General features: G+C 42.5%; 1 protein-coding gene across 6 annotated transcripts in view; it reads left to right on the top strand.

Annotated features, from left to right (window-relative positions):
• The window catches only part of LOC111851774 (transmembrane protein 132D-like), a 176596-nt gene that overhangs the window by 136432 nt on the left and 25624 nt on the right, over positions 1 to 14540 (top strand). For 5 of the 6 annotated variants that reach the window (XM_023826995.2, XM_023826996.2, XM_023826997.2 and 2 more), the window contains one exon: positions 3639 to 3782. In XM_023826995.2, the coding sequence (XP_023682763.1) occupies positions 3639 to 3782 (144 nt within the window). Of the gene's footprint in view, positions 1 to 3638; positions 3783 to 6328; positions 6558 to 14540 lie in introns of those variants that run through there. The other variant, XM_023827000.2, reaches the window with a different exon arrangement.

Here is a 14540-nt window from a genome sequence, read left to right on the forward strand (position 1 = left end):
CCACTCAGGTGTAACGATATTAATCAGAGATGTGTGCCACTCAGGTGTAGTGGTATTAGTCAGAGATGTATACCACTCAGGTGTCGAGAAATTAACGAGAGATGTGGACCCTTCCCTCAAGTTTGGAAATATTAATCATAAAGATGTGTACCTCTCTCTGATCAGAGACACATGTACCATTTCCTCAGGTACAGACAATTCATATATGTTACTGAGATCCTGTAAGGACTGAGATTAATATTACAAATATCTGAACCTGCAGACTTGTATATGCTGGCTCCTGTTTTACCTATAGGGTATAATAACGTTTAACAGCTGTATCTGGTGCATGTAACAGTACCCAAATGAAACAATGAGCTTCAGTTGATGTTATAATGACGGTGCTCCTGGCCTCGGGGCACATTTCAGGTTATTCTCAGGGTTCCGGCACCTTACCGTAACTGTGGCTGTGGTGAGTTTACCGTCGCGGTCTGTCGTCTTCGCCATGGCTTCCTTAGTTAATCGCCATGCTCAAGGCAGTAAAAGGCCATGGATGACCTTCCACCGAAGCGGCTCACCAATTATACCACCAGTGGTGGGTCGACTGGCTTCAGCAGCCAGAGGAGCCGTCCGTCAGTCTCCCGGCGTCTTTAATTGCGGCGTTGCCGTTTGGCCTGGGCTCCGTTAGAGCCTCACTCTAATGTCCCAGTGAGACCCATTACTGACGGGGTCCGCTGTTTAATACCCCGCTGCTCTGAGCCCGTTGGGTCATTTCAGACTCTCATAATGTAACATGTCCTCGCCTTTCTCTGGGTCTCAGCCATTTACCCTATCATCTATTATAAAGGACGCCTTGGATAGAGAGGCGGGGGTGGGGTGGGGGATGGGGGCTCCTAGAGCTAGAATTAATTTACCTCAGCCATCTTTAAAAGGAATTAAATCAAAGTCAGGCCGAGATTGCAGCGTTATGCAGGACGTGAGGCTTCTTCAGTTTGTAAAAGCGTAATAAAGGCCGTTTGACGATGGCTGTTTGAAGCGTTTCTCTGGGCTCACTACTATTTTTAGGCTCAAGAGAATCATGTATTTTGGGCCCGAGTGAAGCCGCTGATGCCCCCCCTCCCCCACAGCACCTTTCTGAATGCTTGTTTTTGACCCTATAGACTAGGAGCATATTATTACTGTGTCACACACTGGGCGGAAAAAAAATGATGCATCATGAATATTTAACTGCCGAATTAATGTTGTGAAAGCAAATCAAATACGTGAGATAAGTCGCCGTCACACGGCATTGGCGGCCTGCTCTGGAGCTTTACATTAACATAAGTTTAAAAAAATTAAAGCAAGGGGTTGGAATTCTTTAATACTGTGGCAAAAGTGTTGAAATTTTAGATGCAGAAACGTCTTTAAAGGAAGACTGACTAAAGCAAAAATCAACTTCTATATGGAGCCCCAAGTGACAACAACAATATGAAAGGCTGTTTTACTAAACGTGCAATGCCATCGTTCATGGTTAAATAAAATGTTATTTTTCAAAGAGAACAGAGTGAGAGGAAGAAGAAAAAGGGGTAAGAATGCACCTCATGTGAAAGACTGAGCCCTTTCTCCTCAAGGTTGTAAAGAAGGGTTAGGCTACTTAACTGTTTAATTGAAATGAGCTGTAATGAACAAAATTGACTCCGTAATTAAGCTATGCCGTATTCATTTTCAGGACAATGAAGCCTTACTCATAGCCATCTTAATTGTCCTAATTATCCGTCTTGTCGGTGTAATGAGAGGTTATGGACACTGCCAGATCTGCGATAATGAATCCCTGACAATTGACTCAGGAACCCTACAACCATATCCTTTCCAATGCCATAGAACCTCACCCTGCTTTTGTTGTTTCCTTCTTACACACAAAGGCTCATCTTAAAAGTAGATATTTTTAAGCTGAAAGGATTTGAATGTGCAGGAGTGACAGGACCTCAGCTGTGTGTATGTGTGGTCTGGATTGTCCCCACAACGTGACGAATACCAGTTTTTTTGACCAGTTTCCTGGTTCCCATAAGGGAAACTTTTCTAAAAATGCATGACTCTAGTCAAAAAACTAAAAATGCAGAAACACTTGCATTTGGTTTGGTTACTTATGGTTGTGATCAGGGCTGGGTAGGGGTTAAGGTCGTCATGTTGGGAGAAAACGCTATTACCATAGACATGGAGAGTCCGCACAAAGATATAATTACAAACCTGTGTGTCTGTGGAGTTATCATGTTTTATATGGATTGCGTTTAGATGGACTAGCGTGTCTAAAATGTCTGCCATATGTGAGTGTTGGTGACCAGTGATGGACTGATATACCATCCAGTGTCTATCCTGCCTAGTGCGCTGTACCTACAGGGAAAGGTGGTGGGAAATGGTTATGGTCAGTAGAGGGAAAGTGTTGGCAACAGTGTTTTGGTCTCCCTGTCTTCACTGAGGAATCTGTGTCACTAAACTGAGAATCATGTGACCACTGAGCAGCAAATGAGAAATCAGATTACAGGGCTGTTGGATGTTCATACAAGGTACAGAATCTCACTCACTCCCTGTGTCGCAGCGGGTGTGATGGGACAGAGGCCACTGGGCTGGGACTGCGGAGACGGGAGCACTAACGTGCCGTCATCGTTCTCCTGCACGTGATCTTAGGTCTGACTCATACGGGAGGCCATCTCGTCATGTTCTTGCAAGGTTTCAGAACCTTCTCTGCTCTACCACACAATCCTCAGATGCTGGCAGATTTGTATTTCATCTTTAATACGTTAAATTAACCAGACTGTAGGATTCTTTCTGGTTTTTACCCTTGACGCCATTCTGGAAAGCGCGATTGCCAAGGGAGTTTAGTAACGCTCTCTTATGCATCACGTTCCGCTGGTGGCCCGGCTTTGAATGACTGGTTTTCCATATGGCATCGGAAAACGTGGGCTAATTAAACACAGTAACATGCCATTACAGTCCAGCTGAGTTGGGAAGCATGCAGGGTAGAACCAAAAGTCTCAAAATATATATTAGACATTTTGTTCAAATGAATTGAATATAGACATACATATTCTCCACTGTCAGAAAAAAGTACCAATTTGTACCTTCGAGGGTACAATTACTTGTCACTGGGACTGTACCCTCAAGGGCCTGCCAGTTGTACCCTAGCTGTAGGTAAATGGACCTTTTGTACCTTGGAGTACAAAACTCTGACAGTGTAAACATTTTCATTGTGTGTTTGTAACAAATATGACCATTCTGGAAAGCAATATTGTGTCAGATGTCTTTTTTTTGTGCAGGAGTGTGTGCTATGGAATATTTAAAAATAAAAATATTTTAATATATATTCAGCCTTTATTGAGTTTGCCCAGTGAAAAATACAGCGGGCATTCAGATGTCATTTCAGTTTCAATGTCTCCCTCCATGTCGGGTCCTCCCCTGTGCTGAGTCTTCATCCATTCCATCTGTCTCCATGTTCTCATCTTTGATCTCCATCCAATTCAACCTTTCTACACAGCTAGAAGAGTCCTCCTCTGTGTTGAGTCTCCATCAATGTTGCACCTAACTCAACGTTGTCCCTTCCTCCCATGTTAGCTCTCCCTCCATGTTGGGACAGGGATGCGAATCAGAAATCTGACCTGTGATGCTCCACACTACCTCCGCAGGACACGGAGATCCTCAACACGGCCGTGCTGACAGGACGGACGGTGGCCGTGCCTGTGAAGGTGGTGACGGTGGGAGCGGATGGCAAAGTGACCGACGTGTCCGACGCCGTCAAGTGTCGTACTCTGGATGAGGATGTGGTCAAGGTGGGTGGAGCCTAGACATGCACATGTATCCATTGTGCTTAGCCTGTGCCCTGTTTTATACGATATGCTTTCAATTCCAGATCACCACCTCGACTAGAGCAATTACCAAAATTGGACTGGTAGTGAGGGAGAAAAACAGTATTCATTTTTTAAAATTCACACATCATTGATCTCCCAGGCTGTTTCATCAGTTCAGTGAAGAACGGAAATAAATTCTCTTCTGAGAGCAACATTTTCATTTGCTGTATACTTTTTAAGGCAGTTTTGTGTAGAATCGATGCAGTGGAAGTGCCTAAAGCGGATATTATCGTTGGTGTTCAACTGAATGACACAAACTGCTACCTGTCGAATTTTTTCTATTTCAAATACCTCAATCAATGTGCATGCATGACAAAATTGGGGAGATTAATCTAGTGGTGATACGGTCAAAAGGTAATCCTAAACCTAGAAATGGTTAGCACAGGATTCGAAAGCAAACCTTTATTTATGTCAATGATCTGAATACACTTAGAATATTTGTATTCACAGTACTTTCATGTAAATTTTAGAGTGGCTGCTAGTCAAATTGTAAGTCACTAGCTTAATGTTATATAGATGCAGCCACAAATACTGGTAACCTTCCACTTATCCAAAAAAATTAATCACAATTTTTTGCAATTTTGTTATGTAATTTTTTGTAAAATAAATAATAAATTGGCATCCAGCATTCTTTATTCCATATTACATAGAGCAGACACTTTGCTTTTTATTTATGACTTAACATATTATTATAAATAATAAAATAAATGAAAATGGCCAGAAAAAATTACTAAGACACCCTAGAAGTTAAAAAATAATTGAAGTTAGTAATTTCTCAAGCACTTTGATTAGTATCACAGATGTCTTCAATCGTATAATAAGCCACTCAGTCTATTTGGTAAAGCGCTCACTTGGCTGTTCCGTGTCACTGTGTGCATCAGACTGAACATGGACAAGAGAAGGAAAGGCAGAGAGCTATCTGATAGGGAAAAGGAATAAAATCATGGCCAAGTATGGCCAGGGTAAAGGTTACGAGACCATCTCCAAAGAGCTTCCCATGTTCCTGTGACCATGGTTACTAATATTTTCAAGAAGTTTAAGGTCCACGGGACCACAGGAACCCCCCGGGATGAAGCTGCAAGAGGAAAACTGACCCCAGGTTGGAAGGGTATAGGGTCTTGGGGGGGATGTGTACCCCCAGTACTGAATTTGGACTCTTTCATTCCCCCAGTACTGTACATGGACCTTTGCATTTCAGTTAAGTCCATACGACCTTGATGGGCCGAATGGCCTCCTCTCTTTGGTAAATTTCTTATGTTCTTAAGGTGTATCCCTCCCAGTATCATTTCTCCTATACCATTTCCAGTCTGAACCGAAGGGTAGTTGGGATGGTGTACCAAAGAAAACTTCAAAACAGATCCAGGCTGACCTTCAAGATCAAGGAACAGCAGTCGCTGCTTGAATGATGGTTGGCTGCATTGTAGAAGACCCCTACTCTGTTAGACCCACCTGGAGTTTGCCAAAATGCATGTTGACAAAGCCACAGTCCTTCTGGAAAAATGTCCTTTTACAGATGAAATAAAATTAGAGCTTTTTGGTGAGTCACAGCAGCTTGATATTCACAGAAGACAAAACGATGCTTTCAAAGAAAAGAACATCATTCTTACTGTAACGCATGGAGGGGGCTTAGTGAAGTTATGGAGTTGCTGTGCTGCTTCAGGCACTGTGTACGTTGAATCTGTGCAGAGCAAAATGAAATCAGAAGATTATCAAGGCATTCTGGAGTGAAACACACTCCCCAGCTTTAGAAAGCTCTGTCTCAGTCACAGGTCATGGGTCCTCCAGAAGTATAATGACCCAAAATATCTAAGAACACCCAAGAATGGTTGAAGATAAAACATTGCACTGTTTTGAAGTGGCCTTCTATGAGTCCTCATCTATCCATTTGTACATCTATGGAAAGATTCGAAACTCACAGCTGGGAGAAGGAACCCATTAAACCTTAGAGAACTAGAATAGTTTTTACACAAAGAGTCAGTGACTGAATTACCAGCTGAGAAGTGTATAAGTCTAATTCAGAGCTACAGAAAGTCCTTAACTGCAGGTGCAGCCTCAAAAGACTGCTGCAAAATATTAGGAGTCTCAATAATTTTCCTTTGTTTTATTATTTAAAATAATGTTAAGTCATAAAAAGCAAAGTGTCTGCTCTGTGAAATAAAGAATAGTGGATAACAATTTCATCAATTTCAACAAATTTCACAGAAAAATGTGATTTTTTTTTTTATTTTATTTTTTTTCAAGTTAAACTGTACCAATACTTTTGGCCGCTCTTGTAAAATTGGGTCTAAAACCAGGGAACATATGCGTCGTGTTTGGTTCTACATCATAATCGTATTTTTTGTGCCAGCTGCAGTCTTATGGACGCAAAAACGGCGGCCGTCACGTGTTCAGATACATGCACAGACCTGTGCGCGTGACAGCTCACGCTGTACAAAGCGTATCAGGAGCTGGAGTGTCACCGATGTGTCTGTTATTACCTTAATGTGCACATTACGCCGTTAAAAACTCCCGCTTTCTTTGTAGAATTGTGTTATGTTTTGTTTTCAGCAACAAAGTTTGACAAGACCGTAAACAATGACATGACAGCCAGAATATGGGCTGGCAGGCTTTCACCTCGGGTTTTCTCATCGTCCGCGTTGCTCTCGAGCGCAGATCTGTCATCTCGGCGTGTTTACACGTGCAACAGCATCGTGTGAGGTAGCAGTAATAAATTCACTAACGAAGATTCCTTTTATGCTAAATCATTTTTTAGCCTTTAGGTAATTTATTTGAAGAAATTTTCTGCATCAGTTCAAACAACGATATTTGTTTTGTATAGGATTTTTTTGTAAATCATTTTATTATGAATTATTATTTATAGGCCTACCTTTTATTATAAGTATGAGGATATAAATGTGACTGATCATACGTGATATTTAGTATTTGACGATGGGATGCTTAGGCTATATAATTTTTATATTAATAGTTTTGCTTTTGGCCTCCTGCTGTCATATTCTTAAATTTACCTTCTGAATGATTCAGGTAAGGGGATTTCGGAAGTTGGTGAGCTGGCATGGTGGTGTAGTGGTTAGTAGTGTTTCTTCACCCTTCTGGGATCGGGGTTCGCATCTCCACTTCGGCTTTCTTTGTGTAGAGTCTGCATGTTTTGCCCACGTCATCACGGGGTTTCCTCCAGGTACACCTGTAGGAACATGTTGAGGCTAATTGGAGGTGCCAAACTGTCCATATGTGTAGATCGTGTTTGGAATTATTTATGCTTCATCTATATTGCACCACTGCGATCGGAAATATTCTCATTATTATTAATAATCGCATGTGCGGACTTTGACGTAAAATCTTCATAGGTCTGATTTACATTGCATTCTATAAATATAGAAATCTATATTCGCGTTGCCATCTTATGCGAAAACAGTTCTTTCGGAAGTCTTTCCTAAACAATCACGCAGTTTTACCCTGTAACCATTATAATTGCATATACTGTGTGGTACTTTCCCCTATAATGGAATTCCTGTGTGTAACAGGAATAGAATAGAGGGTGAGTGAAAGAGAGGAAAGAAGACTCACTAATGGGGCACATAGAGGATCCTCAACTGCAGCACGACAGAGGAGCATTCTTACCTAAATATAATGCTCAGTATGTTAATAATTTAGCAACGATAACAAGGATGATAATAACAGCAGGGTATATCGATTTTATTATTAAAATTGGTGAGTACTCCCTCGGTTACTGCTGTGCACGAGTTACGTCAAAGGGTCGAGTCTTTTAAAGAAACTGCACCAGATGAGGATGCATGGAAGCTGGAAGAAGATGCAGATTCCCCTAGTTTCAAATAACGTTTATCTGCGGTTAATTTTATGAGGAGCCATGTTTGTAAATTTACTTTATTCGCATTATTGGATCAGATGTAGATGTTTAGTTGGTAATTTGAAATGATGAAATGATGCTTTATTTGCCATTTACACACGTGCAGGTACATTGGAAAGCATGTTTTTGCATATTTCTGTCCTTTGAGACACAAACACACATAGTTGCATTTTGGGGGTTTAAGGCAGATGTGACTGTCCTGCTAAGGCCGGGGATCGACAGGCAAACTTCCGATCACAGGCACAAAGGCTTAACCCATGCCGCCCTCCTAAAATTTGGCATAGTCTGAAGAAATCTGATCATGTGAAGCCAAGGTGATAATATGACCTCCTTGGCTTTTGAGCAGCGTTTTCGATCACATGATGGTAACCAGACTGACATGTACTGTTAGGTCTTTGTCCCTGTAGGTTTTGTCTGTGTGTTTATGTAGGGTCACGATCTTCATGCACTTTCTGGGAATTGTGTCCATCTTGGGCAGTGGTGGCTTGATGGTTAGGGAAGCGCACTTGTAATCGAAAGACTGCAGGTTCGAATCCCCGATCAACAAGGCACCACTTAGGTATCCTGAGCAAGGTACTGTCCCCGGGTGCTGAATTAGCTGCCCCCTGCTATGTCACAAAAGTCACATATGGGTTAAATGCAGAGGACACATTTCGTTGTTGTGTGCTGTGCTGTGTTAACAGTGACCACTTCTAATTCTTACACATCGACTGAACCACAATTAACGAGCAGCTGACACACTAACCTCACTAACCAAAACATGCCTGATGCAATCTTGGCTGATGTAACATCATCTGATTGACAAACTTTGATGAAATATCCATTCACATGTACATGTACTACATGTACAACAAAATAAATGAATTTGCACAAGGATGTAATTGGTCTGCACAGAGAGAAGAAAATTTTAACAAAAAAAACAGGAATAACATTTTTACTTGAATGCTGTAATTTCTTCATGGGTTGAAAATTATTTTTTGAATAGAAAAAGAAATGAAATTAGATGCTATTTTTTACACAAACTGACGGTCTGCACATAATAGAGAATTGACTTGTGCTGTATTAAACGGCACACGTAACTTGCAGATTTTATTGACTCAAGGGGGTGTCATCCATCAAATTAATTTCTGCCGTTGGTTCCCTGCATACTTTTCAGTTTGAATGCTGAAAGCACCTGTAATTAGATGGTAATAACATTGCAACATAAAATGATACCTATGTACCTAACATTACAACTTAAAGGAACCTATGCAGTTTCACATTCAGTGGTTTGAATGCATGCAGAATAATGTATAATGCCTCATACTCATACAGGGTAATAATCCTTTGGCAACATCTGTAAGGCAGACAGACTACAAGGAGCGTGACGGTAAATCACTGCCATTTAAGGTGGAGGTCAAATATGTAATACATGTTTTATGTTTTATGTATACTCAGTACAGTTTGCAGTGAAATGCATGATTACCCAGCACCGGAATGTGATGAGAGGACAAGACAAGACATAACGTATTAACAAACATAAAACATTAATTATCAGAAATATCCATGGTGTGCAGAATTGGCAGTAAATGCTGGAAGCACACAAGTCCAGGAATAAATAAGTATTTGCTTATGTACATGTATGCGCTTGGCTGGCTGTTGAGAACACTGATGTGCAGGTCGTAAACGTGGTCCTCTTTTAGGGTCCAAGTTGGCTGTGGGCAGAAGCTCTTCCTCCGCCTTTCTCTTAGGATATTGCCTCTGCACCACCTGTACAGCAACACCCTAGTAAGGTCTGTGAGGTCTCTCAGGATTGGCACCGTGGACACTGGAGAGGAATCATCTTTATACACATGGCTATATTCAGCACCGTGTCTTAATGAGTAAGAATGTCGCCTGACACCTTCATTTTTTTACAGGTTTGAATACGCCCATCTGTGTGTGTAAGCCAGGGACGGATTATGGGTTGTGTGGGCCCCTGGACAAAATGTTCGCGAGGCCCCCCCCCCCCCCCCCCCCACCACCACCAGCACCACCACTTGGCAGCCAAACGCCCTCCCTCCATGTTTCCATCAGAGGCCCTATAGGGTCAGGGGCCCTTGTAGGCAGAGGATCAAAGAATGTAGGCCCTCTAAAATAGACAAACGAAAATACATTGTTAATAAGCGTTGCAAATTGTTTTGGGCTAGGGGCCCCACGGGCCCCCTGCACCCCAAGGGCCCCTGGGCAGCGGCCCCGCTGGCCCGGTCCGTAATCCGTCCCTGGTGTAAGCGTGTGCTCCACTTGTTTGTGTGGGTTTCATTTTGGTGCTCTGGTTTCCTCCCAGTGTCCATAGACACACTCTTCACGTGGGCTGAAATATTGCTCAGTCCAAAGCCATGCATTTCGCTGAATTGGAATCTCTGATTTGTGTGTGTGTGTGTGTGTGTGGATTAGGTTTATATTACATTGTAGGAACCAGTTTCCTGAAAAACACTAAGTAAAAAAAACTAAAAATGCAAAAACACTTGCATTTTGTTTGGTTACTTATGGTTATGATTAGGGCTGGGTAGGGGTTAAGGTTGCCATAGTTAGCATTAGCATTTTTCCCATAGAAATGAATGAACGGTCCCCAAAAAGATATTACTCGACTGTGTGTGTGTGTGTGTGTGTGTGCATTAGGTTTGTATTATGTTGTGGGGACCAAATGTCCCCCACGTTGTGATAAAAACCTGTTATTTTGATGTTCTCAGGTTCCCACAAAGATCTGTGAATGCAATCAAAAAGTTAAAATGCCAAATGTCTCATATTTTGTTTGATTACTTATGGTTAAGGTTAGGGCTGGGTAGGGGTAAGGTCGTCATGTTGGGATTAGGGTTTTCCCATAGAAATGAATGGACTGGCCCCACAAAAATATAATTACAAACCTGTGTGTGTGTGTGTGTGTTTAGATCAGCAATATACATTATCATAACCATGTATATGGTACAGTTATGTGTATTCAGCACCACATGGTCACATACAAGAATTCTAATACAGATATTTATTTTAAAAATGTCTGCAATTGTAAAACTGCTATCAGTTGCAGTGAAGTTACTGATAACATTTCCTGTTTACGCAGCCATGGTCTTCGCATGTAGCAAATGTAATTTAAGAAAGTACGTGATGGAGCTGGCATTTAACAGGCTTACCGATGACTCGGGGTATTTTCTACATCACTGAGTAAAGTCCAGCCATTTTTATACTGTTGTGCCAATTAGGAATGAGGATGGACAAACATGTATGAAACAGACTGAATGTTTTTCTTTTGCAGTCAGGAACTGGGTAGCAGTAGTGTAATAGTGACAGGCTTTGTACATTTACTTTGAAGCTAAAACCCGGCACAACACCAGAATATCATCAGATAACAGCAGCACTAGCAATCTGCAGGCTGCAAACATTTTACGCTTCAGGGTGACGACCCTACGCCCCACCAGACAGAGACTTGGTGAAACAACAATGAGTGGCGCTTCTTAACTGGTTCACTTGAGGCTGTTTTTTGCTTTGGCAGTTTTAACTCCAAGCCACCCATTTTATACACAGCACTGTGCTGAGAAGCCTTCTGTGCAGCTTTCCCTGACCCTGAGAATGCTGAAGGCAGTCTCTGACCCTGGAGGGTCCCAATGTGATGCAGGTCTGAAACGCTCAAAGATCGTCACTTGTGAAATGACGCTTTATTTGCCATTGGCACAAGTTCATTGGAATGCTGCTTTTCACATATCTCATCTGACTCTTCTTTCAGACATAAACACACATAGTTGAATTGAGACTAAAGCTTGGGGTTAAACACAGGGTCAGGCCATTTATCCAGCAGGTCTGGACCATTTTGGCAGGTTAAGGATCTTTCTGAAGGCTCCAGTGGAGATGTGACTATCCTGCTGAGGCCCAAACTGATGCCCTTAGGATCACAGGCCTAACGCACTGAGCCCCACCGTCACATTATCAAACTTTGCCAGATAACGGATTGTAATGAAAACAAAAGCACTTCCCGGTGCTTCTTGGTGCAGCCAAACAAAGGAAAAGCCATGTTCGGGACTTGGATGCTATTGCACAGTCACAGTTGCAGCCCACAGATCCTAAAGTATCCTTCTTTTGCATTTTGCTGCAATTATCCGGCACTTGTGCAACCTCTAGCACCCTACACATCCCAGAATAAGCTGTGGGATACGCTGACCTGATTGGACAAGCGCTTATTGAGAAGAGAACTAAAAGTGCTGGCAGGTAAAATAAATAATTAGATCTTTAGCATGTCATTCTATTTATACAGCACTTTTTTTGGGAGGGGGTGGTGGGGGGGTTGACATTAAGATAGAGCGTGTCCCTGCCTGGAGAAAAAAAGTATGGCGATGATGCTGTGCTCAGCACGAATGGGGCTCGTCTTACTTTTCCCGGCGTGATTGAATGAAAAGTTACATGGCACAAGTACATTTGTCTGTGTGCCCATTTTAAATTAAGAACCTGATGTAAGCGTTACACTATTTTTAGAGTGTTTATTTTAAAATGTCTAGCAAGAATGGCTAGCAAAAAAACAAATAATAAGGAAGTGTAGCGGGGATCAGATTAGTGCTGACAGCCTCGCTGAAGTTCTCTTGCTGCTTTTCTTGTCCCGTTTAAACAAAGGGAGAGAGTCTGGGCCACCATCACTCAAGACATAATTAAGACGGCCAGCTGGCCTTGGTGGCCAGCGTCGGCTCTGGTGACAGTGCCACACGAGTGGCTTTTTCTGCTCGCTTCTGGGTTTAATTATCCGCCGCACACCTCAGCAGGCTGGGGACTACTTGAAGATGAGGTTGCTCCTCAGAGGGATGTCTCCGAGCTGTCAGCTACATCACATACCAAAGCCGGCTCACATTCCTGACGGCGTGTCCTCCCTGTTAGAGGCCGGACAGGGGAGGCACTATCCCTCGCCTGTGGAACCCTGGGCATTAATGGGATGGTTTCAAGTCTGAGCATGTCCCCCTATCCATCTGTCAGGCCATCCCCTACACCAATTTAGCATTGGTGTATATGGAGGGGCACTGCAGTGGCCACATGGTCCTCTTAGCGTCCAGCGTGTGTTGAATTACATTGCTGCTGGACAGGGTTATGCACTCGTGCCCTTTCATTATCTCTGCAAAGTGGGTTGCCAGAACTTTCCTGTGACAGTTGTAGCTGAACATGAAGAGGCCCCTCAGATGGAGGAGGCCCTGTCTACTTTTTGGGATGAACTTCACCCTTCAAAAGGACCCTTTGCAACAAGGGGAAGGAGCCTAAGATACGTAAATTCATCCAGCCATCTTCCACTCTTCTGCCACAACAAACTTTCCCACACAAACATTCAAGTGATTTGGTTCTCACAAATACAGACGATGCATCCGCTGTTGAGGCACATCAAAACCCAACCTCTTCAAGTCTGAAGATCTTTATTGGCCATGTGCAACAGGTGTGCTTAGATACTCAGCCACATCCAGTTACAAAAATCTAAAGACAGTGCAAAACAATACAAAGCAGTGTAAATTGTACAGATAGTCCAAAGCAGTATGTTTTTTTTTGCATTTGACTTTGAACTACTTATCATATTAAATTACATATGACTTTTATTGCATATTATTACCATGTGTCTGGTGAATGCATCTCTTTCCCTCTCCTGGGTGTGTGCAGTACTGTCTGCTTAACAGAGCACTCAGGATACCTTAGGGGTGTCATTACTGGGAATGTGCCTCAGCACCACTTTCCTTGCACTGGGTGCTTTCATCCCCCTCCTGGGATCCTGGGATTGTAGGTTTCTGCCCTCCCAGAACTAGTACCCCCCCCCCCCCCATAATTTTGTCAGCATCTCTGTCACACACACACACACACACATACAGATTAGTCCCAGCGAGGACCGAACATCTACAGCATTCCAGAGGAGTTTGTTTACTCACTTATTTACTTGTTTGTTTTATTTATTTATTTATTTATTTATTATTTGTGCATTTATTTATTAATCCCCTTTGTGGCAGGGCATGATTCACGTGTGGGATCTGCCTGTCGGTAAGTAGACAGGATACTGTCGCAGGGCACAGGATGTTCTTCCTGGTTAGCTGTGCTCCTCCTTCCCACCTATTCTCTGCCGTCTAACATCACGTCTCCCGTCCTGCCCCCAAAGCAGACGTTCCCAGCCGAGCACAGTTACTCCTGCCTGAAAAACCGCTGATGAAATAAACACAATTTTACATTAGTTACTCAGCAAGATACCATAATCGAATATATGTCAAGATAAACTTAAAATTTCTTTTTTGTAAATTATACATAGCTTTTTGAAGTAGTAAACCCATATTGTGGAAATGTTTTTATTTGATGTTTTTTCTATAGAGGATGCTTTCACTCATTTAAAGATTCAGGGAACAGATCCATTCTTCATTATCAGTGCAAGATACATCATACAGATGCCCTGGGACACATCATCAGGGTGTTTCGGGTCTTTCAACATCAGACACCCTCGCCCAGGCGACCCGGCCAGGGTTGGTCAGGCCCCAACCTGTGTCCCAGCAGCGTTTATCCACGGTTCTGCCCTCTTTATCCAAAGCCACCTAGTGGCTTTCTCTGTGGTTTCAGTTGCAGACCTGATTGCCTTCCTATTCTCCTGTCCATTGATACCTAGCAGAGTGAACACTCTGCAGAGAGATCGACCACCAAAACCTCAGAATAGGATATAGAGATTAAGGATTCTCTGATTTTAAATATAAGCTTGCTTTGGGGTTTTTATATTCTTCTCACATGTTTACACTCAACTAACATCAATCATATTATGATTATTTTAGTATTGCCATAACCTTTGAAATAAACCTACATAACTT

Source organism: Paramormyrops kingsleyae, chromosome 2, assembly GCF_048594095.1.
Source record: "Paramormyrops kingsleyae isolate MSU_618 chromosome 2, PKINGS_0.4, whole genome shotgun sequence".
In the NCBI taxonomy this organism is placed as follows: Eukaryota; Metazoa; Chordata; class Actinopteri; order Osteoglossiformes; family Mormyridae; genus Paramormyrops; species Paramormyrops kingsleyae.